Here is a 26,891-nt window from a genome sequence, read left to right on the forward strand (position 1 = left end):
TGTCATTTCATTTCGGCCTGTTACTCAACAAGGGCATTTATAATTTTTTAATGTGTCTAGTACATAAACTACTATAATTAGTATGTAAGGCAGGCAGACTACTCTGAAATTCTTTAATTACATTAAATATTCTAACTATTAAGTTGTGCCCATTTCATTTCCTTATTAGTGTGTATATGTTTCAGTAGCCTTCCCCTTACTTGCTTATAAACATTTAAATAAAGGAAAAATAAATGAGAGCCAGAGCCATGAAAGTCTTTTTATAAAAAGTAGACACCTATTAGCTAGAGTTTAGAAAAATTTTAATCCACATATCAAAAAGAAATTAAGTTTTCAAAGTTTCCTGTATTTTTTGGCATAATCTAAGCTTTTTAAAATAATGTAATCAAATCAGTGACTCTGATATATATATATTTGGTTTCAATAAGGCCTTTAAATAATTTATAAAACCTTTTAATGACCAGGTACAAAAGGCCTTTTAAATGGGCATATGTTACCCATTTAAAGAGGAAATTGAGGCTTTGAAAAGTTGATGGGAAACTAGTAGTTAGAGTACCAAATACCATGTGTTATTTTCCCATGTTGTCTTATTTTAAATAGATAGATCATTTCCTAACAGTAAATTTGATCAAGATTTTGGTATATTATATAGCTGTATAATATGTCTCTATCTTACCAATTTCTCCTATTTATTTTTTTCTTTCTTTATTCAACTGTGATTATTTTCTTAGTTTTTATATAGTAAGAATGCCCCATTATCATGCTTTTTATCAGGTGCTTTTTCCAGTTGCTTAGATACCCATAGTTGATTATAGTAGTGATTTCCATCATTTTTCTTTGCTTTTTAGATTCCTGAATTTGACAACTTGTACCTGGACATGAATGGAATCATACATCAATGTTCCCATCCTAATGATGATGATGTTCACTTCAGAATTTCAGATGATAAAATCTTTACTGATATTTTTCACTACTTGGAGGTGTTGTTTCGCATCATTAAACCTAGAAAAGTGTTCTTTATGGCTGTTGATGGTGTGGCTCCTCGAGCAAAGATGAACCAGCAGCGTGGGAGGCGTTTTAGGTAAAACATTTGTGGTTATTTGAGAATACTATTTAGATTAATAAAATGTATTTTTAAAAGATAATTGACTTAATGCAACGTATCTTCCATTCATGTTTCTTTTCTGCCTAAATTCCCCCCAAAATGGAAATAACTGATTATGTCACATTTTATCAGTCAAGCAAACAAATTTGTAATTGAAGTGTCATTCTCAAAACTATATTGGGCTATGTAAAGTTACTGTTGTTCTCTGTCACAAATTAAAAAAAAATTTTTTTTAATTTATTTTTGAGAGACAGAGAGAGACAGTGCAAGCAGGGGAGGGTCAGAGAGAGAGGGAGACACAGAATCTGAAGCAGGTTCCAGGCTCCGAGCTGTCAGCACAGAGCCTAACGTGGGGCTCAAACCCACGAACTGTGAGATCATGAACTGAGCCGAAGCCGGACGCTTAACAGACTGAGCCACCCAGGTGCCCCTGTTACAAATTTTTAAACTTCTCCTTAATAATAATGGTACAATTGACCCTTGAACAATGCAGTGGTAAAGGGACACCAATCCCCGCAAAGTCAGAAATGTGCATATCACTTGACTCCTCCAGAATTTAACTACTGATAGTCTACTGTTGACTGAAAGCCTTAGCAATAACAAACAATAAATACGTATTTTGTATATGTATTATAATACCATATTCTTACAATAAAGTAAGCTTAGAGAAAAGAAAATGTTATTAAAATCATAAGGAAGAGAAAATAGATTTATAGTCTGGTACTGTATTTATGGAAAAAAATCAATGGGAACTCCTGGGTGGCTCAGTCGGTTAGGTAATTGACTTCGGCTCAGGTCATGATCTAACAGTTCGTGAATTCAAGCCCCACATCAGACTTTCTGCTGTTAGCATGAAGCCTGCCTCAAATCCTCTGTCTCACTCTTTCCTCCCCTCTCTGCCTCGCTCATGTGCTCTCTCTCTCTCTCTTTCTCAAAGATAAACATTAAAAAAATCTGTGTACAAGTGGACCTACATAATTCAAACTGTATTGTTCAAGGGTCAACTGTAGTACAGAAGGCTCTGCTTGTAGTCTGCCCTGAATTAGGGAACTACAGGGTGAAATGAGAGATTGTTCTAATGGAAACATCATTAACAATTTAATTCAACAAACATTTGTTAAATGCCCAGACCGTGCGCTAGATGCTGACTCTGATTGAGTGTTGGTCCAAGTTGGATAGAAAGGCAAGTGAGACTAGAAGATGACTGATGGAGTAGGAGAGGAGAGCTGAGTTAGGGCATTTGGGGTATTATCATCCCCAGTTGTGTGAGTTGGATAGTAGGAAAAGTAAAAATGAGAAGAGGTACATAAAGTCAAAATCCTGGGCATGTGGAATAGTTTTTAAAAACAGTGAGATCATTTGTGTCCTTACTTAGGAGTAGGATAAATAAAAAGGGTTGTTAGAATTGATGGAAAGAAACCTTGAGTCCAGTGTGTTTGACAGGTTGTTAGCATAATGAATTCTTTCATCACAACAGCAGGTAAAGGAGTAGAAGGGGTACCTGTAAATCAACTATGGAAATCATCAAGGAAGGTGAGAGTATACCTTAGAGAAGGCTAGCAATGAGAATGAGAAAAGGATAGAAAAAAATACTGATTTAAATATCAAAAGAGTATTGAAGATACTGGAACTACTGTGAAATCCTTTTTTTTAATGTTTATTTATTTATTTTGGGGGGGGAGCATAGTGTATGTGGGGTGAGGGAGGGGCAGAGAGAAAGGAAGAGAGAATCTCAAACAGGCTTCATGCTGACAGCACAAACCATGAGATCCCGACCCAAGCCAAAATCTAGAGTCTAGACACTTAACTGAATGAGCCACCAAGGCACCCCCTGTGAAATCTTTTTTTAAGTTGATTTACTTATTTTGAGAGAGACGGAGAGGCAGAGAATCCCAAGCAGGCTCTGCTGTCAGCGCAAAGCCCAACACAGGACTTGAACCCATACAACTATGAGATCACAACCTGAGCCAAAACCAAGAGTTAGACCAGCTGAACCACCCAGGTGCCTCATCTGTGAAATCTTTAAAGACAAGGACCATCTCTTAGTAAATTTAGAGTCTCAAGTATCACCCTAGGTTTACTTAATTTGAATCTCTAAAAATTAGGCCCTGGAAACTATTTTTACCAGATTCCCCTGGTATTTGTTAAACTAGTTTGGGGGAGCTACTGGACTAGAAAATCTAGTGTTGAGAAAGGACTGTATAAGTCCACTGTTATCCGTCATTGTTCAGCTGCAGAAATAGAAAGCTAGCTATTTAAAGCAGAAGGGGTATAATACAAAGAATTAAGTGCTTATAAAAATCATTGTTAGAGCCAAAAGGATGGGAATTTAGGTGAGCCTTCAAGAGTGACTTCAGAACAGCACTATAGAACTGACTCACCATCGCTTCTCGGCCTTTTGGCTAAGATCAAGTGTAGTATCTGTTCTTATCAGTTTAGAACGGACTCACCAGTGGCTCTATTACTACAAAATTCAGGAAGGTGAGGAGTTCAGAGGCCCCCACCAGAACAGGTGGTTCCAGGAATTTATTCCTTTATCTGTGATCCAGGAATTAAGAAGGTACTACCTGAACTACTGGCTCCCAAACTACGTCACTTTAGTTGTAATTCAGCAATCAAGAAACTACCATTGTATCTTTTAGCTCCAGAGCCCCAGTGTACCTGGTAGATCTACCCTGCACCTTGCTTCTCAGCACCTACAGAACTACTGAATATTGAGAACTCTTCTACTGTTGATAAAATACACATATCCCATAAACCCAGTGACTCAACAATCATACAGACTTCACCACACAACACTTCCACCCTTCTAAATCTTTTATAGAGGAGTCTGACTGACAGTTTGTTATATCCACTCACCTAGCTGCAAGGAAGCCCGAGAATTTAATTTTTTAGCTTTCTAACCTCTCCCAGTATCAGAAGACAAACTAAGAGAATGAAATGGATGTTGAGGGCCAATCCACCATAGCCATCGAAAGCATTTACTAAATATTTTGCCAACATTGAGTGCTCCATGTTTCCCTGAAATCCTCCAGTCAGCTTTTTCTCAGTTTCTCAGTATTTTCTCCATTCATAATCTTTAATTACATATAATCTTTCTGCATCTCTTACTCATTTTAAAATCTAGTGCTGTCTGGCTTTCATTCTTACCACTAAAACTCCCTTACAAGATTACGAATAGACTCTGTTTAGCTAAACCTAAAGAAGTATCTCTATATATTACTTAATTTATCTACAGTTTTTAACAATGTTAACCATTCTTTCTTTCTTCAACTTCCTTTCCTTGACCTTTATGTAACCACACTCTCTGACTGCACCTTCTTGGTCTCCCTGTTATCTTCGCTTCCTCTGCCTTGTTCGTAAATACTGATTTTTCTTAAGGTTCTGTCCTTGGTCCTGAGTGATCCTATCCAATGGTTTTAATTACCGTGTCTATACTGATAACTCCTAATTTATCTTCCTGGTGGATATCTCTCTCTAGAACTCCTATATATTCAAGTGTTTTGTAAATACATCCTTTTAGATACCACAGATACATTTCAGGCTTAACATGTTCAGAACTTAACTCTGCCTTCCTTCAAAACTGCCTTCCTTCTCTTTCCTGTTTCAGTGAATGAATGATAACACCATGCAAATAACTGGTCAACCAGAACGTCCCAAGAGCATCCTCATTCTCCATACCTAACTCCTGTTTATCCGGTCTCTTAAATTTTTCATATGTTTACTTGTTTTCATCTTGACTGCTACTATCTCAGCCTAGGCTACCATAATCTTCCACCTAGGAGGTTGCTTCAATAGTCTTTCCTTGTCCCTGTCTCACTCATTCTCTGTAATGCAGCCACATTAAACATTATGGCTGTTAAGTTTTCTGTCTCCCAGCTAGAGTATACACTCTGTGAAAATAGGTATCCTTGCTGTTATATCCCCAAAACTTGTCACATAGTAACATTGAATAATTATTTGTTCAATCAAAGGAAGAAGGAGAGAAAAGAGCAAAGAATGGCTTCTGTTGGAGAAATTACAAATACATTGATATCTTCAGAGCGTTTGTTATCTTGAGGGGGTTAGTAAGAGAGAGAAGTTACATATGAAGAAGAGTTTGTTTATCACAGAAAGACAGTTCTGCAGGGCACAGTAGATAGTGGTGGTAGCAAGTACATAAAGCAGAGCTTCCTAACATAAGTGCCACATGGTATACAGTGTGCCACAGGTTACAGGAAAAGCAGGACAGGAATTGGGATGCTATTTTCAAACCTAGGTTCCTCTGACTCCAAAGCCCATGTTTCTTTCTAGTAAATCCTGTTGCCTCAAAAATGAGACAATTTTGGCAAGTCATGATGTCATTAATGTTATTAGACTTTGGTTTTAAATGTTTTTCGATGAGGAAACCCAAATTGTACCCAATTGCAATTACAATTTTATAATTATTTTTATGTAATATTTATAGAGATCATTTTAATAATGTACTTCTTTAATATCATACCTACATTGATACTATTATTCAATGTAGAATGTATATGTAATGTATGCTTAATGCTCTACTTTTGAGTTTATTTGTATATTTATGAGTTATGTTAAGAAAAGAATTATTTTATAAGTATTTGTATTGTTCTGGGTCAGTTTCAAAAGAATTACTTTGGGGGCACCTGGGAGGCTCAGTCAGTTAAGCATCCAGCTTCAGCTTAGGTCATGATCTCACGGTTCGTGAGTTTGAGCCCCGTATCGGGCTCTGTGCTGACAGTTCAGAGCCTGGAGACTGTCTTTGGATTCTGTGTCTCCCTCTCTCTCTGACCCTTCCCTGCTCATGCTGTCTCTCTCTGTCTCTCAAAAAGAAATAAAAAACAAGGAAAAAAAAAATAAATAAAGAGAATTACTCTGGGGCACCAGAATGGCGCAGTTGCTTAAGCGTCCGACTTTGACTCAGGTCATGATCTCATGGCTTGTGATTTCGAGCCCCACATAGGGCTCTGTGCTGACAGCTCAGAACCTGGTGCCTCCAGATTCTGTGTCCCTCTCTCATTCTGCTCCTCTCCCGCTCATGCTCACTTGCTCTCTCTTTCATGAATAAACATTTTTTAAAGATTTTTAATAATTACTTTATAAGTATTTGTAATTTTCTGTGTCAATTTTATACTGTTGTAATGTTCTCCTTCTATAGTTATCTGAAAAAACTCATTTTCTTTTAATGCTTATTTATTTTTGGGAGACAGAGTGCAAGCAGGGGAGGAGCAGAGAGAGAGGGAGACACAGAATCTGAAGCAGGCTCCAGGCTCTGAGCTGTCAGCACAGAATCTGACGCAAGACTCAAACTCACAGTGTGGGATCATGACCTGGACTGAAGTCGGATGCTTAACCAACTGAGCCATCCAGGCACCCCCTCAATTCTTTAAGTAAATAAAAACAAAAAATTCTGAGGCTCATCTTTATCAATTATACTCATTTCAAAACTTGTGTTATGTTTTGAACCTCAAATTGGTTAATTAATATTTTAGTTACAAAAGTGCTAAATAACAGCTTTCTTTATGTAAAGATCTGTACTTTTCCCCAAAAACCTTAAGTTATTTTTTCCTTTAACATTTAAGGTCAGCAAAAGAGGCAGAAGACAAAATAAAGAAGGCATTAGAAAAAGGAGAAACTCTTCCTACAGAGGCCAGATTTGATTCCAACTGTATAACACCAGGTAAATTCACTGAGAGAAAAATTCTAAGAGATTTAAATGTTTTTTTTCAGATGTGTTTTTTTTCTAGTCTCTATTTTGTCCTTTAGATTCCATTTGCAATTTTCCCAGTTGTATCTCCTCGTGAGATATCTTGATCCCCTTGATATTAAGTGCTTCTCTGAAGAGTCATGGTAGGGATTTACAAATGTTGATAAAAAGCAACTTTGGACAGGACTCTTCCAGATGAACACTCCTTCCAAACCTAGAAGGATCTTGCAAGATCCATCCTACTCCCACCATTTGTTTGTAAGAAAACTGACCCAGTGAGGTTGAGTCACATTCATGGAGCTGTCTTGTTATGTTCAGGATAAGTAACCCACTTTCCTAGTCCAGAGCACTTACTATCTATCGTATTTCTTAAAGGCAGTTAGAAATTCTGTGGCTTTAAGAATAAATGAATTTATCAATATTCTAAGTTTAATTTACCTTTATATGCAACAACATACTCTGTACTTATTAGAGCTTTGTCTAACACATTGTATTCTTTTACTTTGAAAAAATCTTAAAATCTGATTTTCTCATGACTACTAACTATGGTAATTTTGTCTTCCATTTAAGTGTTCTTATACGTTACTTGATTTAACCAGTTTTATCCTGATGTGGTTTAAGACTGTGTTGCCTTTGACTGTTGACCCTTTGGACTTTTCCTGAAACATAATCACTGTAAATTCAGTTTCCAGAATAATAATTTTCCAGGTAAACAGTAATAATAATAATAGTTGTAGTTGTTGTTGATAGCAATCTGATTAATGCTACAGGCCTTAAAAACACATTCAGAAGCCAGCAGAGGAAGGAGAAGATTGAGGCTCACTAGAGAGTTGAAACTCTGCCCTTGTGTGAAGAAGAGGCAGTAGTAACATTTCTTGACTTACCTACATGAAATTAACTTCATTTTAGGGTGAGCAGTGAAATGAGAATCAGTTGTAATATTTTCTAGGGCAAAAGGGATAAAATTACTTGCTTTTAAAGATAAGCATGAGGGCTTTTCCTTTGGAGGAATACCTAGGTAGATCCTGGATACTCAGATCTAATTTCATGTTGTTTCTGGGAACTCACTCTTTTTTATATCTCTCTCAGGTTAAACATTTTATTTTTATTTTTTTCATATTAAACTTTTTTAAACTTTTTATTTATAGGGACTGAATTCATGGCCATGTTACATGAACACCTGAAGTATTTTGTAAATATGAAAATTTCTACAGATAAGTCGTGGCAAGGAGTTACCATCTACTTCTCAGGCCATGAGGTTATTATCTTTTCTTATTTAAAGATATTTTAAAATTTAATATTCTAATGCATAGCATATTACCACATTTTTTTTTTACCATATATTTAGACTCCCGGAGAAGGAGAACATAAAATCATGGAATTTATCAGATCTGAGAAAGCAAAGCCTGATCATGATCCAAACACCAGACATTGTCTTTATGGTTTAGATGCTGACTTGGTAGGTATAACATTTACTTTTATTATAACCTTATGCTATTGTAGTTAAATATCTAAGAGACTTCTATAAGAAGCTTTTTGGCTATAGAAACAAATATTGGAGACATAATAATGATTGCTACTTCTGCCATTAGCAAAGTTCAAAACAAATAGAAAATGAACTCTCTTGGGGCACCTGGATAGCTCAGTCAATTAAGTGTCCAACTCCTGGTTTTGGGTTAGGTCATGATTCCACAGTTCAAGAGTTCAAGTCTCACAGCAGGCCCCACACTGACAGTGCAGACCTGCTTAGGATGCTCTCTCTCTACCTCTCTCTACCTCTCCCCCACTCGTATGCATGCTCTCTCTCAAAATACATAAATAAAATGAAAATAACCCTCTTTTGCCATAATTTATGATCAGCAGGTCACTATAGTTAGTGTTCACATTTGGCTGATCATAGTGCTGTGAGTCCTCTGCCATGATCAGGATAAAGGGGGCTTTTTAACCTCAGGCTTGATGCATAACTTAATAATACCTGATCTAAAAAAACAAAAACAAAATACCTGATCTGAAATAACTTTACAGTACTTTTTTTGTTTAAACTTTTTATTATGGAAAATTTCAAACATAAAGTAGAGAAGATAATATAATGAAACTTCCTATACCCTTTATCCACCTTAAATAATTTTCAACCTAAAATAAATATTCTACCTTAAATATTAAATAATTTTCCTTTTTTTATCCCTAGCCATCTATCTCCTTTCTCTTACTTCCCTTGACTCTTGAAGTGTATCCCAGGCATTATATCATTTAATTTTTCTCTAAAGGAGAAGGGTTGTTTAAAATAAATAATCATAATGCCCTTATCTTACATAAGACAAAAGTTAACAATCACTGTTTAATATACAAATAACCATATAGGATTCACATTTTCCTGATTGCTTCAGAATTGTTTAACCTCATTTTGTATGAATCAGAATTGAAATAAACAATATATGTTACAATTGGTTGATATGTCTCACTAGACTATTTGAATGACTTACTTTGGACATTAGAATACTATATGAGAGGGACACCTGGGTGACTTATTGGGTTCAGCCTTCCATCTTGATTTTGACTCAGGTCGTGATCTCATTGTTGTGAGATTGAACCCACAGTGGCTCAGTGCTTGCACAGAGTCTGCTTAAGATTCTCACTCTCCCTAACTCTGTCCCTACCCACATTATATGCACATTCTTTCTCTAAAATAGAAAAGGAAAGGAAAGAAAGGAATACTATATGAGAAAATTAAATGAAAATAATCTTTTCTAGTTTGTTTGTTCGTTTTTTTTTTTTTAACATAGTAGAGGTATTCTGGCCTCCAGAAGAGTCTTACATTTCTCTATCATGAAAAAACTACAGCCTCTAATTTCTTACCCATTTCCCCCATGGCAGATGGAAAGGTGTGAAAACCTAAAGAAGGTTTTGGGGATTGTGGGGGGTCGTGGGAAGAGTGGCAGTTACAACGGTGATGTCAGTCTAAGGTAAACATTTTTTCTTAGAAAAGTACATTCATTTTCCCCCATTCGTAACTTATGAGTGGATCAAATTTTGATATTTATATAATGTGCTATTGTATTAAATAAGCGTCTTTTTTATACATAGAAATGTTTTTTATTTAATTGCTTTTATGAACCTGATACTATAAAAAATGAGAGAATAGAAACATTTTTTAATCATTTTTCAACAGATTATGCTTGGATTAACAAGTCATGAGGCACATTTCTCTCTTTTAAGAGAAGAGGTTCGGTTTGGTGGCAAAAAGACGCAAAGGTAAATCATACTGCATATATGTTAGAAGAAAGAAGAGCAATTAAGTTAAGAATAGTGACCATTTAACAGATAAATGATTTGTAAAGATTTTCTCCCATTCATTTTTATTCTGCTGATAGTGTCATTCGATGCACAAAATTTTTAATTGTGACAATGTCCATTCTGTTTTTTCCTTTGTTGCTTGTAGTTTTAGTATAATATCCAAGAAATTGCCAAGTCTAATGTCATAAAGTGTTTCCCCATTTTAAGAGTTTTGTAGTTGTAGCCCTTATATTTAGGGCTTTGATCCATGTTGTTAATTATGATATTTCATATAAGGTAAGGGTCGACTTCATTCTTCTGCATGTGGATATCAGGATTTTCCAAAATCATTTGTTGAAAAGACTGTCTTTTCCCCATTGAGTGGTCTTGGCACCGTGGTCGAAAATCACTTGACCAAATATACAAGGGTTTCTTCCTGGGCTCTGTATTCTATTCAGTTGATCTCTGTTTTTTTTTATGCCATTACCACGATATTTTGACTACTGAAGTTTTGTAGTAAGTTTTGAAATCAGAAAGGGTGAAATCTCCAGCTTTGTTCACCTTTTTCAGGATTATTTTGACTGGGATCTCATGAGATTAATAATTTTAGGATAGATATTTTTGTTTGTGTAAAAAACGTCATTGGGATTTTTCTTTGTGTGAAAAGTGTAATTGGGATGGCATTGAGTCTGTACAGCCTTTGGGGTACTATTTACAGTTTGATAGTAAGTCTTCCAGTTCATCAGTACAGAGTGTTTTCCAATTATTGTGTCTTCTTTAATTTCTTTTGGCAGCATTTTGTGGTGTTAGTGTGTTAAGTCTTTTGCTGTTTTTTTTTAATTTGTTTTTCCTTTTATTAAAAAAAATTTTTTTTATATAGTTACCATTCTGTACATTACATCTCCAGGATTTATTTATCTTATAATTGGAAAGTTTTCACTTTTTATCCATGTTCACTGATTTTGCCCAGCCCTCACTCCTCCACCTTTGAGAACCATCTGTCTTCTATATCTATGAATTCATTTTTTTGCCTCTGGTTTTTGTTTGTTTGTTTGTTTGTTTTTTGCCTCCTTGGTCAAGTTTATTCCTAAGTTTTTTACTCTTCTCAGTGGTATTCTAAATAGAACTGTTTCTTAATTTCTTTTTTGAATTGTTTGTTGCTGGTATGTAGAAACACAGCTGATTTTTATGTATTGATCTTGTATCCTACAATTTTTGTGGATTCTGTGGGATTTTCTGTATATGGAATCATGGCATCTGTAAATAGAGATAGTTTTACTTCTTTTTCAGTTTGTATTGCCTCTTATTTCTTTGCCTGCCTAATTGCCTGGCTAAGACTTCCTGTATAGTGTTGAAGAGCTATAGTGAAAAAGGGCATCTTTGTCTTTTTCTGATCTTAGGAGGAAAGCTTTCAGTCTTCTACCATTCAGTATGATATTAGATGTGTGGTTTTCATAATTCATTTTTTCATGTTTAGGAAGTTCCCTTCTATTCTTACTTGGCTAAGTACTTTTATCATGGAAGAGTATTGAATTTGACAAATATTTTCTTTGCTAGTTAATTGTATGGTGTTTTTTCTTTGGTTTATTAATGTGATCTATTACATCAATTTATTTTCTTACATTGAGCCACTTGGTCATGATACATAATCCTTTTAAAACACTATTGTCAGTATAGGGACGCCTGGTTGGCTCAGTTGGTTAAACATCAGACTTCAGCTTGGGTCATGATCTCCCAGTTTGTGGGTTCAAGCCCCATGTCAGTCTCTGTGCTGACAGCTCAGAGTCTGGAGCCTCCTTCGGCTTCTGTGTCTCCCTCTCTATCCCTCCTCTGCTCGCACTCTTGTCTTTTTCTTTCTCAAAAAAAAATAAACATTAAAAAATTTTTTAAAGGCTACTGTCAGTTTATATTCTTCTGGTTAAGCCTGAAGTACTGGCCAATAGCTAGGAATATAGGCCCCTGTTCCAAGCCCGGGAAAGATAAGAAGAAAGACGTGATGGAGTCTCATCATTGAAGCCTTAGTCTGTACTACAGTAGGCAGAAAAGTATGTATACTCACTTATATCTATGCTTTCTGCTCATGGCCAGCCTTAACTGGGCCAGATCCTACTGGTTTCTTAAATCAGTATTCTGTTATTTAGGCTTTCTTAATTCTGAGAATCTTTCCACAGAAAGCATCATGCAGATGAATTATTTTAGGCTTTATGTTATAGCTATTATAAATATACTTTTATCTTTTAGCTTTAGCTACCCTGTAGCTTTCATATAAATTACATGCCTGGATTATAAGAATTAATTATCTTCTTTATTTTAAGCTTTACTGCATTTTTAAACTTGAACCTTAAAGCCATAACTAACTCTGTGTTGATCATCTAATTACAGGGTATGCGCACCAGAAGAAACCACATTTCACCTCCTACACTTATCTTTAATGAGAGAGTATATTGACTATGAGTTTTCAGTATTGAAAGTAAGTATTAATATAGCTGTGGTACAAAGAAAATGTGTAAGCAGGAATTTCCATACAAGTTGACTTTTCTCCATTTTGCTATAGGACAAGATCACATTTAAATATGATATTGAAAGGATAATAGATGATTGGATTTTGATGGGATTTCTTGTTGGCAATGATTTTATCCCTCATCTACCTCATTTACATATTAATCATGATGCACTGCCTCTACTTTATGGAACGTATATTACCATCCTGCCAGAACTTGGTGGTAAGAAAAGTGTAATCTTTTTTTTGAGGCTACTTTAATTTATCACTCAGCTAACCCTAAAAATGTCACTCAGTTTATTAGATTATCGCATGCACAGCTAAAGTAGGAAAAAAAATTGGGATTTCTTATGGTCTGAGGCACTAAGTAAGCTCTGAGGTTGTAATTTTTAGTGGTTCACAAGCAAAGAAAATGACAAGAGTTAAGCAGCCTCAATTATTAATATCTAACTAATAGCAGGGCATTAGTTCTTCTCAACTAACATATCAAATGACTAATCTGGATAGATTCTAGAACATATTTAATTTACCAAATGTTGGAAATGTAGGATTATTATTATATGAACCTGAAATTTATTTTGCTTTAATTCTTACATATTTTATATTAACACGAAGCTCATAGAAACTAGCACTAGTTATATTGCCCAACACTTGAGTGTTTTTCTTAATTAGTAGAATGTCAACATTCAACATTTTGTAAAAAGAATTTTGTAGAATTGTTTAATCTCAGCTTTTAGTACAAATTTAGTTTTTGTCCCTTTTAGGTTATATTAATGAAAATGGGTATCTCAACTTACCTCGATTTGAGAAATACCTTGTGAAACTATCAGACGTAAGTAACAAGATATTGTTTTCCTGTCCCAGGGTAGCTATAAATGGTCAGAAACCAATTACATAATACTTAAAGAAAAAGTTTTGGTACTTCTACTCCAATTGATCATTTTGTATAATTTCACCTAAATTATTTTTATTTTTATTTGCTTTTTGATTTTAATTTATAGTAGATGACTTCCCTATGTGCATAAAAAAGTAACATTCTTTGATTTCCTGTGCCCCATAAGTAGCAACTGTTAAAAGTTTCATTTGTATTCTTTCAGACATACTTTAGTTATTTTTAAATGAATTTAAATATTTTTGTACAGTTTGATCGGGAACACTTCAGTGAAGTTTTTGTGGACCTAAAGTGGTTTGAAAGCAAAGTTGGTAACAAGTATCTCAATGAAGCAGCAGGTGTCGCAGCAGAAGAAGCCAAGAACTACAAGGAAAAGAAAAAATCAAAGGTATCTATGCTTTTTAGGTGTCCTCTCATGTTTTTAGCTGTTAAAAGTAAAACTGAAATTCCATGCTTCTCACTTTTCTTCTTATGTTTGGAGTTGCCTCATTTCATTTCTTATTTTCTTCTCTGGAAGATTTAAAAAACTGGTTTCTTCTCTATTAAATCCTATCATTTAAATCTGATCTTTAAAACTCAACTTTTTTTTAAATGTTTATTTTATTTCTTAGAGAGAGAGGGAGCATGAGCAGGGGAGGGGCAGAGAGAGGGGGAGACACAGAATCTGAGACACAGAGCCCGACACAGGGCTCGAACCCACGAACTGTGATATCATGACCAGAGCCAAAGTCAGACTCTTAACCAACTGAGCCACCCAGGCGCCCCTAAAAGTCAACTTCTTATTTTTACCCTTGAGGAAGAACATTCTGTTTTCTTTGCTCATCCATTCTATTAGTAAGTGTAGTGAAACTTCTAAATATAAGTGCCTAGAAAATTAGTTATCTTTTGTAAAATGTAGGTATTTATGTAACATTTAATATTGAGATCAATGGTTTTTCTATAGAAATAATTTATATATAAAATATAACCATAGACTAGATTAGGAGAAATTATAACACAATATCTAATATATGTTAGGTGCTCAATAAATGAATAATTAAATCATTTAGTATATGCTAATACCCTAAAAACATCACTAATAAACTCTAAAGAAGGCCTTATATGTATTAGCATGGAAAATAAACCTCTTCTGAAGTTTTCTGAACTTCAGAAGTTTTTGGGTTCTGATAAAATTGAGGAGTCTCCTGCCGTCTCTTTTCTGTACTGGTTCTATTTAGGTAAAAGTTTAGTAACTCTTGCTCCAGAAAGAGCAATTACCCTGATTTTCTCTAGTGTAGTCCTAATTGGTGGGCTTTTCTTATTGGAACTTAGGAACAGTTAGTTTGCATTCTACTATTTCTCTTAAGAAAACAGGCTCAACAACTTTTTGGGAACCTGTACTCAAAATATTACACTTGATTAATCTCTAGCTCTACCCGTTTCGGCTTCTCCCTTAAGCTTCCCAAGTCTTCAGGCATATGTAGTTAACATTAAAGACACTGGCAAAATGAGAGGACCTTGAAGAAAAACCCAAGCCCAGGAAGTTAGCAGAGTCCCTAGTTTGGATAAACAAAAGGGAATGGGGCTAAGGGAGCGCTAATTCGAGTCACTGGCAGTAGATAGGCTGTCAGAAAATAAAGGAAAGAGAAGTTGAGATCATAATGGAGGAAAAACAGATGGGCAGGATGTGATGAGATGAGAGAACGATAGAAAAGCAAATGAGTTGCATGAGAAAAAAATTTGGAAGTGGAGAATAGAGAATAGTTAAGAGAGTCATAAAAATGACGAATCCAGAGGGCACCTGAGTGGCTCAGTTGGTTAAGCGTCTGACTTTGGCTCAGGTCATGATCTCACGGTTTGTGAGTTACAGTTTCACATTGGGCTCCATGCTGATAGCTCAAAGCCTGCTTCAGATTCTGTCTCCCTCTTTGCTCCTACCCGGCTTGTGCTCTGTCAATAAATAAATAAATAAACATTAAAAGAAAAAAAGAATGACAGAATCCAGGGATACAGAAAATATGTACTATATGTAATCATTAGAATCAATTATAAGTGAATAGATTATGTTAACACAATAGATGAGAATTATCTATTACATATTTTCGAGAGGCCTGAATGATAAGTTCTACATAATAAAGATTTAAAGAACAAGTGATATAAAACAAAAAAACATTACACAGTATTTGAGGATTTTTATTTATTTATTTTGAGAGAGAGCACCTGCACATGTAAATATGCACCAGCGGGTGAGGGGCAGAGGGAGAGAGAGAATCATAATCAGGCTCCACGTCCAGCACAGAGCCCAAAGCATGGCTTGATCTCACAAAGGTGAGAGATCATGACCTGAGCTGAAATCAAGAGTTGGACACTTAGCCAACTGAGCCACCTAGGCATCCCAAGGATTATTTTTTAAGTGAACTTTTCCAGTGTATCATTAAAGAGTCATTCAGTTCTTTTTAGTATTTTTTAAATCTCCCTGTTAAATGTTTTACTTTGAAATATATCTTGCCATTAATTTTATATTGATTTATAATTTTTGTAGGGCCAGGAAAACTCCTCCATATGTTGGGCTGCTTTAGACAAAAATGGAGAAGTGGTAACTTCTAAGGGTGAGCACAGCTTCTGTATTCAATATATGTTATTTTTTTGACAGAATGGTTATTATATCTTTCCTTAGTAAGTACTAATTCAGTAATATTGGATAGAACAGATTTCTGTGGTATATATAAGCATCTCCTTTGATATGTATTTATCAAAGCATTAGGTGGAAAAATAGAATATTCGTAATTGTCAGCCACTATCTTTCTGGCCTTTTTTCCAGATAATTTAGAAGATGAGACTGAAGATGATGACCTATTTGAAACTGAGTTTAGACAATATAAAAGAACATACTACATGACGAAGATGGGAGTTGATGTAGTATCTGAGTACGTTTTTGCCAATGTTTTTACTTTAAAATAGAAAAAAGTCAGATTTTGCATTTCTTCAGAAAAAAGCACAATTTTGATAGTTAATGTAGTGGGAGAGGAGAATTTTTTGGTTATGTAAATTATTGTAGTGCCTATGTTTCAACTACCATGGGTTTGGAGGTGATATTATTGGGATGTGTTATATTCCTGTGATAAAAATTACCAAGTAGAAAATGGTTAGTTTTGTTTTTGCTTTTCATTTTCCAAACGCACATCACACTTACCTCTAAGGCTCACTCACTTGGTCCCAGGCTACTACCTAATCCAAAAGTTCCTTAAGAACTTGACCTCTAGAATGGTGGCTTTCACACTTTTAAACTGCAGCGCACAATATGAACTACATATGTTTGTGTTTTATTTAATTAACAAAATCTCACAAAGTGCTTACCAAGTCCCAGGTGCTATTCTAAGCATTTTTAAAATATGGACTTATTTAATTCTCACAATTCTTTATGATAAGTAAATTATTACTATTTTACAATAGAAGAAATTAAGGAATTGAGGGACTTCTCTTTTTTTTTAAGTGGATTCATTTGTTCTTTAGAGAGTTTATTTTTAAGTAACTTCTGCACCCAATATGGAGCTCGAACTTAGAACCTGAAGATCAAAAGTCACATGCTCTACTGATTGAGCCAGCCAGACACCCCAGGGAATTGAGAGGCTTAAAATGACTTGTCTGAGGTGACACAGTCAGTAAGTTGGCAGGATTTGAACACAGGCAGTCTGGTTCCAGATTTAATATTCTCTCTCCTTTTTTTCCTAAAATGTTTATTTTTTTTTAAATTAATCTCTGTACCCAACATGGAGCTCAAACTGACATCCTGAGATCAAGAGTCACATGCTTTTCCGACTGAGTAGCCAGGCACCCCCAGAGTTTATACTCTTGACCACTAGATGAGGCTGGTTCTCTATAAGTGAAATAAGAGCTTCATGAAATGCCATGTATCCTTTTTCATGCTCACATATTATACTTAGATATTTTCTATACGATTATTATTATAATTAAGTACTAAATACTAGATCTTTTCTAGAGTCTGCCCAGAGATAGACCCAAACTTTTCAGATGGTGATTTATGTACTCTCAGACTGTTTCTAGTCTAGACATAGTCTTTCTGGTCTATATTCATACTGACCTCCAGTAATGAGAGGTAGAGGAATTCTAGTACAAGTCACCAAATCATTTGAAGCTTTGTCCGGTACTATTAGCATGTAAGACTTTTGAGACTTGAGAAATAAAATATTTAAAATAGTTGTGCTTCTAATCCTTTATTTAGTCCTTATATTTTCTTGATTACAGTTTTATAGTGCTACAATACCTGCTATTGACACTAAATGCTCAATTTGATAGTTAACAAATCTTTTTTATTTCCCTTTTCTTTTATATATTAAACTATAGAGTCATGAAAATGTGATACCATTTATTTCCCTAACAAATAAGCAAGTCTTTTAAAATTGTTATATTTGATTTTTGTCCAGGAGTGATGGTAGTGTTCTTCCTTAATTACCGGTGGGAATATAAATTGGTAAAATTATTTGGAAAGTACATATCCAAGAAGTTTTAAAATATTTATTCCTTTGACTCTACAGTTCTAATTATTAATCTATTTAAAAATATAAACTTAAACACAGAAGATCCTTATACACAAGGTGTTTATTACAAAGTTTTTTTATAATAGTACAGCATTAGAAATTACCTGCATGTCATCATAATCATGTCCATCTCCTCTTTGTCACAGTCACCAACTTGTGTCCAGAATCTGTAGAACTACTATGCTGGTACTTATAAAAGTTCATAATAATTTAGAAAGACACTTATAGTATATTACTAAATACAGATTTCAAAAGCAGGACACAAAATCATATATACAGTATACTCTCATTAGTATTAAAAGAAAAAAAAAGAAACCTGGGTACAGAAAAAAGACTGAAAAGAAATACACCAAATGTAATAGTAATTACTGTTAGGTGATAAAAATGCTTTTCTTCATTAATAATGAGAAAATTTTCACTTTCAAAAGTGTACATCCCAGAAATACTGAGAGCTGGAATTTCTGATTGTGTCGCTACCTGATTTTTGGTAACAGACACTCATAGGTTTATGGCTACTTTTTGGTTTTAGCCCAAGGCTTGGGTGGGTGGGTGGGTGGGTGGGTGTGTGTGTGTGTGTGTGTGTGTGTGTGTGTGTCTGTTTGTGTGTGTATGTGTCTGTGTGTAGATGTATTTGCCTTAAATGATGGTCTTTGAGAAAGAAACGATTAGAATTAGAATTTTGGTCAGTGGGTATAGTAGCACTTCTCAACTTGTGTTCTAGCTACTGTAACCAAATTCTACAGTCGTCCCGATTTTCTCCTGGATTCGTCCTCCCTGACAGTTTTCCACCCCTGTCTCCCATCACACCCTGTTTAGGAGTGGTAGTGCCACTTTTTAGAAGGCATCATTGGTCATATCCTCAAATTTTAAATCACAGTTTAGTACGTTGACTGAATAAATATGCACAGTAGGTTTAAGTCTTCTAATAGTCACTTTAGGAAAACTATATGGCAGAACTTTAATCTGATAGGATGAATTTGTTGTAAATAATATTTTGGAATTTTTCTGATTACAGTTTGTAACTTATTCATTGATTATATAAAACATATGAGCAGCAGAGTGAATCAGAAGATATGCTCTAAAGATAAATGATCTGTTTTCAAAAATTGTTATTATAATGAAAATATTATTTTTTATTTTTAGTGACTTTCTGGCTGATCAAGCTGCATGTTATGTTCAAGCAATACAGTGGATTTTGCACTATTACTATCATGGAGTTCAGTCCTGGAGCTGGTGAGGGAATAAAACAAAAATAAAATGTTTTATTTTTTTTAAATAATAACTCACTCTACTATAATCTCATTTGGGGTTCTCTTTTCTTTTTATTTCTACTTGTGGTGGCATTTTTAAAGACATAGATGGCCAAGTTTAAATGAAATACCGGTAATCTTTTCTTAAATGAAAATACTTTTTAAAGACCTTTGTGTAACGTAGATATTTCCATCCCTAGCAGATGACCAATAATGAAAGCTCTTTAAATCTAAGGATTTAAAATTCTCTCTCATGATGAATTGACTGTGACAGAGTCTTGGTAATTATTGGGTCTGAGTGACAGTTACAAAGAAAGGGTTATTATATTCTTTGCTACATTATTGTATGTTTGAAAAACTTCTTCTATTGAGTGAATAGTAAAGAATGGGTTATTTCAGTGTTAGACTGGGAAGGGTAAAAAAGAAAGGAAAAAGGAATTGTTTGCTTTTCCTGGAAATAGTAATAATCATGCTTCCTCTACCAGCAAGTTCCATCTACATTTCTAAACCATCCAAAATAGAAAAATAACAACCCCAGGGAAAAGTAGAGACTTTTAGGTGGTGAGATAGTTTGTTTTGTTTTGATAGCACTTTTGCTAGGCTTTGTTTTAAAGCACCACACAGCAAAACAAACCAATGTACATTATGTTTGTTAATTATGATTTCACTTAATAACCTTTTTAAAAATTTTTTGCAATAACTAACTTAATTCTCAGGGCCTCTCTGAAGAGAATTCTAATTATTAAAAATCCTTGGATTGCCATTTTTAATAGGGTGAGTGTAAGCTATTCCTATTATTTATCAGACATTAAGGCCAGACACTTGAAAAGCATGTTCTCATATAATCCTCATCACTGTATAAAGTATTATTGTCTGACTTTTACAGATGACATTGAGTTATCTTTAGTACTTTAGGAGGTAATCTTTCATTTTTTAGTATTTTATTTTTGAGAGAGAGAGATAACACAAGCAGGGGAGGGGCAGAGAGAGAGACACAGAATCTGAAGCAGGCTCCAGGCTCTAAGCTGTCAGCACAGAGCCTGACACAGGGCTTGAATTCACAAACTCAGAGATCATGACCTGAGCCGAAGTCGAATGCTTAACCAACGGAACCACCAGGCACCCCTAGAAAGTAATCTTTTAAAAGCCTATACCCAAGAATCCAGTCTAAGCCTGTCTGATTCCAACATCTATACATTTTCTATTCTCAGTGCCATTCTGCTTTCTAAACCTTCATCCTTTTGAATTATGTCATAGTTGTGGAATATAAAAATATTTATTTTTTTTACTATACTTAGTCAAACATTAAGAACTTTGTAATTTTTTTTTAATTGTATGTTCAAGGGTTGGTAAAAATATTTATGCCTCTAATTAAAAATAGCATGTATGATTGATAAATGGTTCAATTTTATCACAAACAAAATAATATATATACCAATTCAAAGATAAAAGTTGTTAGGGCTAACTAGTAACAGCCACATGAGCTCAGACTCCTTGTTCTCTCTATGCTTTTGAGAGAGGCTCCATCTCATGTGTGATATAACTAAAATGAAAGTCTTCTGACTGCCTCATTACTTCATTCCAAGAATGTTTTACGCTCAATATCCTGGAAGCTAAAAGAACACTTATATATTTATTTATTTATATATATAAAGTATATGTAGTATATACTATGTATATATCATCTATTAGATGATACATCCCAATTTTGGAAATGTAAAATTATACTTTGAAAATTAAGGAAATAAAACATTTGTTGCTACCACATGATCTAAATTTTCTAACTGCTGATTTCTTAAATCAAGTGATAGAATTATGGGTGATAATTTTTTTCCTTTAGAGTTATTGCTGTGTTGTTAAATAAGGAAAAGTATATATTTAATATATTGACCTGTTTCCTAAAGCTGCCAATTGTTTAAAACTCAGTTTTGTTTTATAGGTATTATCCCTACCATTATGCACCTTTCCTGTCTGATATCCGCAACATCAGTACACTCAAAATCCATTTTGAACTAGGAAAACCTTTTAAGCCATTTGAACAGCTTCTTGCTGTACTTCCAGCAGCTAGCAAAAATTTACTTCCTGCATGCTACCAGGTGGGTTTAAATGTTTTTATGTTTCTTTTGATACTTAGGAGCTCCCAAACTTCTTTAATAGCTAAATACATTGATTGACAGTTTCAAATATAGTATTTCTTACACAGATGTTTTGAAAAGTAACCCCTTAATTTAAAGCTGGCTTAAAGCAAAATTAGCTTTGTTTTAAAAATGCATACAAACTTCATAAACCATTCAGAGCATGGCTTCTTTATTTTCAGCACCTTGAAGCACATTTTCAGTTTGTCTCTGCACTGATGAACATAAACCATGACAAGCAAAATCTGAAGCCATTTACTTTGTCCAAACAATTATGGATTCATTCCTGTTCTTTTACCCTTTACCTGTTAGAATAGGGATGGTTCTACTGAGTCATTTATTTCAACAGAAGTACTATCTCAGTTTATATTTAGGTTTTAAGCATTTCTTTTATCACATTGTGGAAGGAAAGGCTTTTCTATGGTTAATGTAGTTTACATAACGGGAGGAAGATATTTCAGGAGTGATTGGGTCACCAAAATTACACTAAGCCTACTACACTGATTCTGACAGCAAACTTCTTTTAGTTCTTTTAGGACATCAATCTTTTATTCTAATTCTGTGGTCTGGTCCCAAGAATTAGAATACACACACATAGATACACATGCATACAAGAACTAGAGTGCATACACACACACACGCGCGCACACACACACATACCTTTTGTTGTTTGACCGTCAGGGTCCATTCTTAATCTTTCTAAAACATAATCTGTTCTTCATCCAGGGCTCTGGCCTCCCTCTCCTCTTTTTTTCCCTACCCTCCCTACCTTCAGATAAATGAAGGATTGATATTCAGCTATTCTTGACCAGTTTAATCATGCAGGTGTTTTATGGCCACATCTGTTGATTGTTCTGTGCCCATGCCATACTGGTTATTAAATATTTAGAGTATTACTCTGAGAAATATGTACTTTATCTCTTTAAGAAATGTTACACCATGATCTTTCATATTCATTTCCTAGAAGGTATCCTTATGCTTCTTTCATCTACCTCTGTTATAAAATCTCTAATAAAAACATCTTTTTATTGGACTTTTTATCTTTGCTACCGGTGGTGAAGAGATTCTTAGATTTTAGGATTTTTTTAAATTATCTTAGATACAGTTCTTATATTACTTAACAAAATCAATTGATTAGGACACAAAAATAAATAGTTTAAGGTTAAAAATGGAGTACTATTGGAAGCCTGTGAAATGAAGTCTGAAAATAGAATTTAAGTGAGCCTTGTAAGGTGATAAGACAACAAAAGATAGAAATGGTAAAGTTGAAATTCAGAGTAAATATGGTTTTACTATATATCTAGATCACTGGAATGGCAAAGTGATGAGTAGCAGTGAAATTAGAAGTCTCATAGTTGAAAATCAAAATATAGAAAGTATATTGCAATATTTCTAAAGTGTAAAAATTTAGTTTTGCTTTGCTTAGGAATTTTAAACATGAGCAAATATTGTAAATATATTAACAAAAAGTTATATTGATATTCTTTTATTTCTATTTTATCTTTCCATAGCACTTGATGACCAGTGAAGACTCACCAATTATAGAATATTATCCACCTGATTTTAAAACTGACCTAAATGGGAAACAACAGGAATGGGAAGCGGTGGTCCTAATCCCTTTTATTGATGAGGTCAGTGCATGAAATAGTTATATATAGGCATATATATTCTTTTTCTTTTCCCCCTTCCAAGTTTTTGTTTAAATTCCAGGTAGTTAACATACAATGTAAAATTAGTTTCAGATGCATAATTTAGTGACTCATCACTTACATACAATACCTGGTGCTCCTCCTTAATCCCCATCACCTGTTTAACTCCTCTCCACACTGCCCCCTCCCCCACTCGACCCACCTCCCCTCCAGTAACCATCGGTTTGTTCTCGATCATTAATACTCTTTTTCTTGGTTTGCCTCTTTTTTATTCCTCCTTTGTTCATTTGTTTTGTTTCTTAAATTCCACATATGAGTGAAATCATACAGTATTTGTCTTTCTCTGACTTATTTTGCTTAGTATAATATTCTCTAGCTCCATCTATGTCATTACCAAAAAAAAAAAAGAAAGAAAAGGAAAAAGTTTTACAATAAATTATCTAAGCTTTCAGAAAAATGAGAAATTAAACCCAGACTAAACAAAATGAAGGAAACAATAAACATAGTGATAGAAATCAATGGAAAATAAACAAGCAATAGAGAAAAATGAGTAGAAACAAAAGCTGCGTTCTTTAAAAAGATTAATAAAATTGATAAAATCCTAGCTAGACTGACCAAGATGTGGTGAGGCGGGGGGCAAGTGGGGTGACAAGAGGAGGGAGGGAGATATCAGATAAATTGCCAATATTAGGAATGGAAGATATTACATACATTAAAAGGACAGTTAAAGAATATTGTGAACATATTATGTGAGCACATTCAATAACCTTGATGAAATGGACACATTTCTTTGAAGACACAATTTAGCAAAACTAACAAAAAAATTTTAAATCTGAATAATCCTATATCTTTTAAAGACATTTAATTCATAATTTAAAACCTTCCCACAGAGAAAATTCTCAGCTCAGATATGTTTACTTGTGAATTCTAGCAAACATTAAAGGAAGAAATAAAATCACTTTTACACAAACTTTGGCAAAACAGAAGAGGAAGTATCGCTCTCCGATATATTTTAAATAAGGCACTGTATTTTTTTTTTGCCATCTTTGTTTTTCTTTTTTAAGTAAGCTCTATACCCAACATCAAGTCAAACTCATGACCCAAGATCAAGTGTCATATACTCGACTGACTGAGCCAGCCAGGTGCCCATTTTAATATACTTGTTTAGACCAGCATAACCCAGATGCCCAAACTGGGTATACCAGTCTGGTATAGTTTACCCCTGGGCAAAAAGTCACATCCTGTCCAAATACAAAACACACTGACCTCTCCCAGAATTCTCATCTCATTACACATTAGACTCAAAGTCAAGAATTTCATCTTTAAATTTTTTATTTTATAATCTTTTACAGACTTTGCTACTTCTTTCCTCTTGATAACACTTTTTCTGTAACTGCTTTGAAAATGATAGACATTTATTGGACTAAAAGTCTAGGAGGCCACTCTGGAAAATAGTTAAGTGGTTTCTTAGAGAGTTAAACATACATTTACTATTCAACCCAGCAGTCACACTCCTGGATATTTATCCTAGAAAAATGAAAGTTATGTTCACACAAAAACCTGCGCACAAATATTCAGAGCAACTTATTTGTAATAACCTATATTGGGAGAATTTCAAATTCCCTTTAATGAGTTAGTAGATAAATAAAAGGTAGTGTATCCATGTAGTGAATGTTACTTAGCAATATAAAGAGCTATTGATACAAACAACTTGGGTGAAAACAATTCACTGGAGTGAAAAAAGTCAAAATCAGAATATTATGTATTATATATGGTTGTGTTTATATAATATTCTTTTTTTCCTATGAAGATAGAAGTTTACTGAATACACCAGAAGGGAGCCACCCAGGCAGGGCAGCACAGGAAAGACTCTTTGCCTGTAATCTTGAAATGATAAAATTACTGCAATGTAAAACATGCAGCGGTTGCTAGGGGTTAAGATTGGAGTTAGGATATGATAATAAAGGAATAACAAGGAGTTTCTTTATGATGATGTAACAGTTGTGTATTCCAGTTTTAGTGGTGGTTATATGAATCTATACATATGATAAAAATTTCATAGCACTGTACACATAAAAAATTCACATACAAAAATCAGTGAAATCTGAGTAAGTCTTTAGTTAAAAGTGTTGTATTAATGTCATTATCCTGGTTTTGATAATGTACTTGAAGCTATGTGTATGAGGTTATCATTGGGAAAAGCTGGATGAAAGGTACAAGGGAACACTACTAATTTTGCAACTTATGAATCTTTATCTTTTTGCCACTATACATGTTGCTACTGATGAAAGTACCTGTGTATTTATGTATTTTGTTTGTCTGTGCGATCTTATGTGCTAGAGATTTTATCTTTTTTAATATAGAGTCTCCAAAGCAAGATAGCTTGGTTAATGGGAATGTGTATTTTTATTTTTTTGTATATTCTTTTTCAGAAAGACTGGTGTAATTCACCCAATATTTAGTCCCTACTTCTCTACCTCTCCGGACCTGGTTATTATTGCTTCAGTTAATTTTTAGCCAATCTTTTGATGGTGGCTGCCATTTTATTGTTATTCAAATTTGCTTTTCTCTGAACCCTAATTTGTATATATTTTTATTTGTGTACTTTCCCTTTGCATTTTTCCTTCTGTAAGTTGCCTGTTTTTATCCTTACCCTCATTTTCCTTTCTTGATTTTTATCAATTCTTTGTATGTTAGTAATATTCTTTTCCAACATGGCATTTGTGTCTTGATTTGCTGGTGAACCTTCTGTCACATACATTATGTATTGTTTAAAAATGTCTTTAGGCGCCTGGGTGGCTCAGTCGGTTGACGGTCCAACTTCGACTCAGGTCATGATCTCACAGCTTCTGAGTTCAAGCTCCGCATCGGGCTCTGTGCTGACAGCTCAGAGCCTGGAGCCTGTTTCGGATTCTGTGTCTCCCTCTCGTGGTTCATGAGTTTGAGCCTCATGTAGGCTCTCTTCTGTCCCCACAGAGCCTACTTGGATCCTCTGTCCCCCTCTCTCTCTGCTTCTCACTCGCTCATGTGTGCACACGTGCTCACTCTCTCTCTCAAAAATAAACATTTAAAAAATTATTTTTTAAATTAAAACAAATGTCTTTTCCCTTAAGACTGTTAGGTTTTCTCCAGTCTTACTTTATCACCTCAAATTACTGATACTTTCCCAGATTTTCTTCTAATACTTTTATTGTCTTATTACTCTAATACATATGGTGTATGGTAGGAAGTTGTGAATGTTATGTGCTTTTTCTTCCATCTGGATAAGTAGTGTGACAACCCCATTATTTATTTTATTTGTTTTATTTTATTTTTTGAGAGAGTTAAGATTTTTGTTTTTCAAGAACACAAATAATGAATCTGTTTAATGCAGGAAAAGATCTATTCTGTATGTTGAGATTATAGAATTTTTATACTTTTAACCCTTGTCTTCAATCTTTAAATTTAGAAGCGATTGTTGGAAGCTATGGAAACATGTAACCACTCCCTCAAAAAGGAAGAGAGGAAAAGAAACCAACATAGTGAGTGCCTAATGTGCTGGTATGATAGAAACACAGAGTTCACCTACCCCTCACCATGGCCAGAAAAGTTCCCTGCCATAGAACGTTGTTGCACAAGGTAATGTTGTTTGGTAATTTTTCAACAACAGCAAGGACCTCCCTCTGGGGTGGGGGAAGCTTTTGAATATCTATTTGGAGAATAACAAATAATTTATGATAGTTAAAGTTAATTGATAATGAGTTACACCCAAATTGCCAAAGATCATACAATGGTCAGATTCTGCTTCTCTCTTTGTCTTCTGTTAAACTTGAGGATTTTTGGTGTTTTTTGTTTTAATTTTT

General features: G+C 34.4%; 1 protein-coding gene and 1 pseudogene across 3 annotated transcripts in view; both read left to right on the forward strand.

Moving 5' to 3' along the window:
- The window catches only part of XRN1 (5'-3' exoribonuclease 1), a 109,494-nt gene that overhangs the window by 8,705 nt on the left and 73,898 nt on the right, over positions 1-26,891 (forward strand). For 2 of the 3 annotated variants that reach the window (XM_029940121.1, XM_029940122.1), the window contains exons 2-16: positions 849-1,081; positions 6,688-6,785; positions 7,961-8,070; positions 8,161-8,271; positions 9,982-10,064; positions 12,468-12,555; positions 12,640-12,808; positions 13,350-13,417; positions 13,728-13,865; positions 15,999-16,065; positions 16,278-16,383; positions 19,159-19,248; positions 21,205-21,361; positions 22,912-23,031; positions 26,498-26,667. In XM_029940121.1, the coding sequence (XP_029795981.1) occupies positions 849-1,081; positions 6,688-6,785; positions 7,961-8,070; positions 8,161-8,271; positions 9,982-10,064; positions 12,468-12,555; positions 12,640-12,808; positions 13,350-13,417; positions 13,728-13,865; positions 15,999-16,065; positions 16,278-16,383; positions 19,159-19,248; positions 21,205-21,361; positions 22,912-23,031; positions 26,498-26,667 (1,808 nt within the window). Of the gene's footprint in view, positions 1-848; positions 1,082-6,687; positions 6,786-7,960; positions 8,071-8,160; positions 8,272-9,711; positions 9,776-9,981; positions 10,065-12,467; positions 12,556-12,639; positions 12,809-13,349; positions 13,418-13,727; positions 13,866-15,998; positions 16,066-16,277; positions 16,384-19,158; positions 19,249-21,204; positions 21,362-22,911; positions 23,032-26,497; positions 26,668-26,891 lie in introns of those variants that run through there. The other variant, XM_029940123.1, reaches the window with a different exon arrangement.
- On the forward strand, positions 3,488-3,691 carry LOC115293132 (annotated as a pseudogene).

This window comes from Suricata suricatta, chromosome 5, assembly GCF_006229205.1.
Source record: "Suricata suricatta isolate VVHF042 chromosome 5, meerkat_22Aug2017_6uvM2_HiC, whole genome shotgun sequence".
Classification (NCBI taxonomy): domain Eukaryota; kingdom Metazoa; phylum Chordata; class Mammalia; order Carnivora; family Herpestidae; genus Suricata; species Suricata suricatta.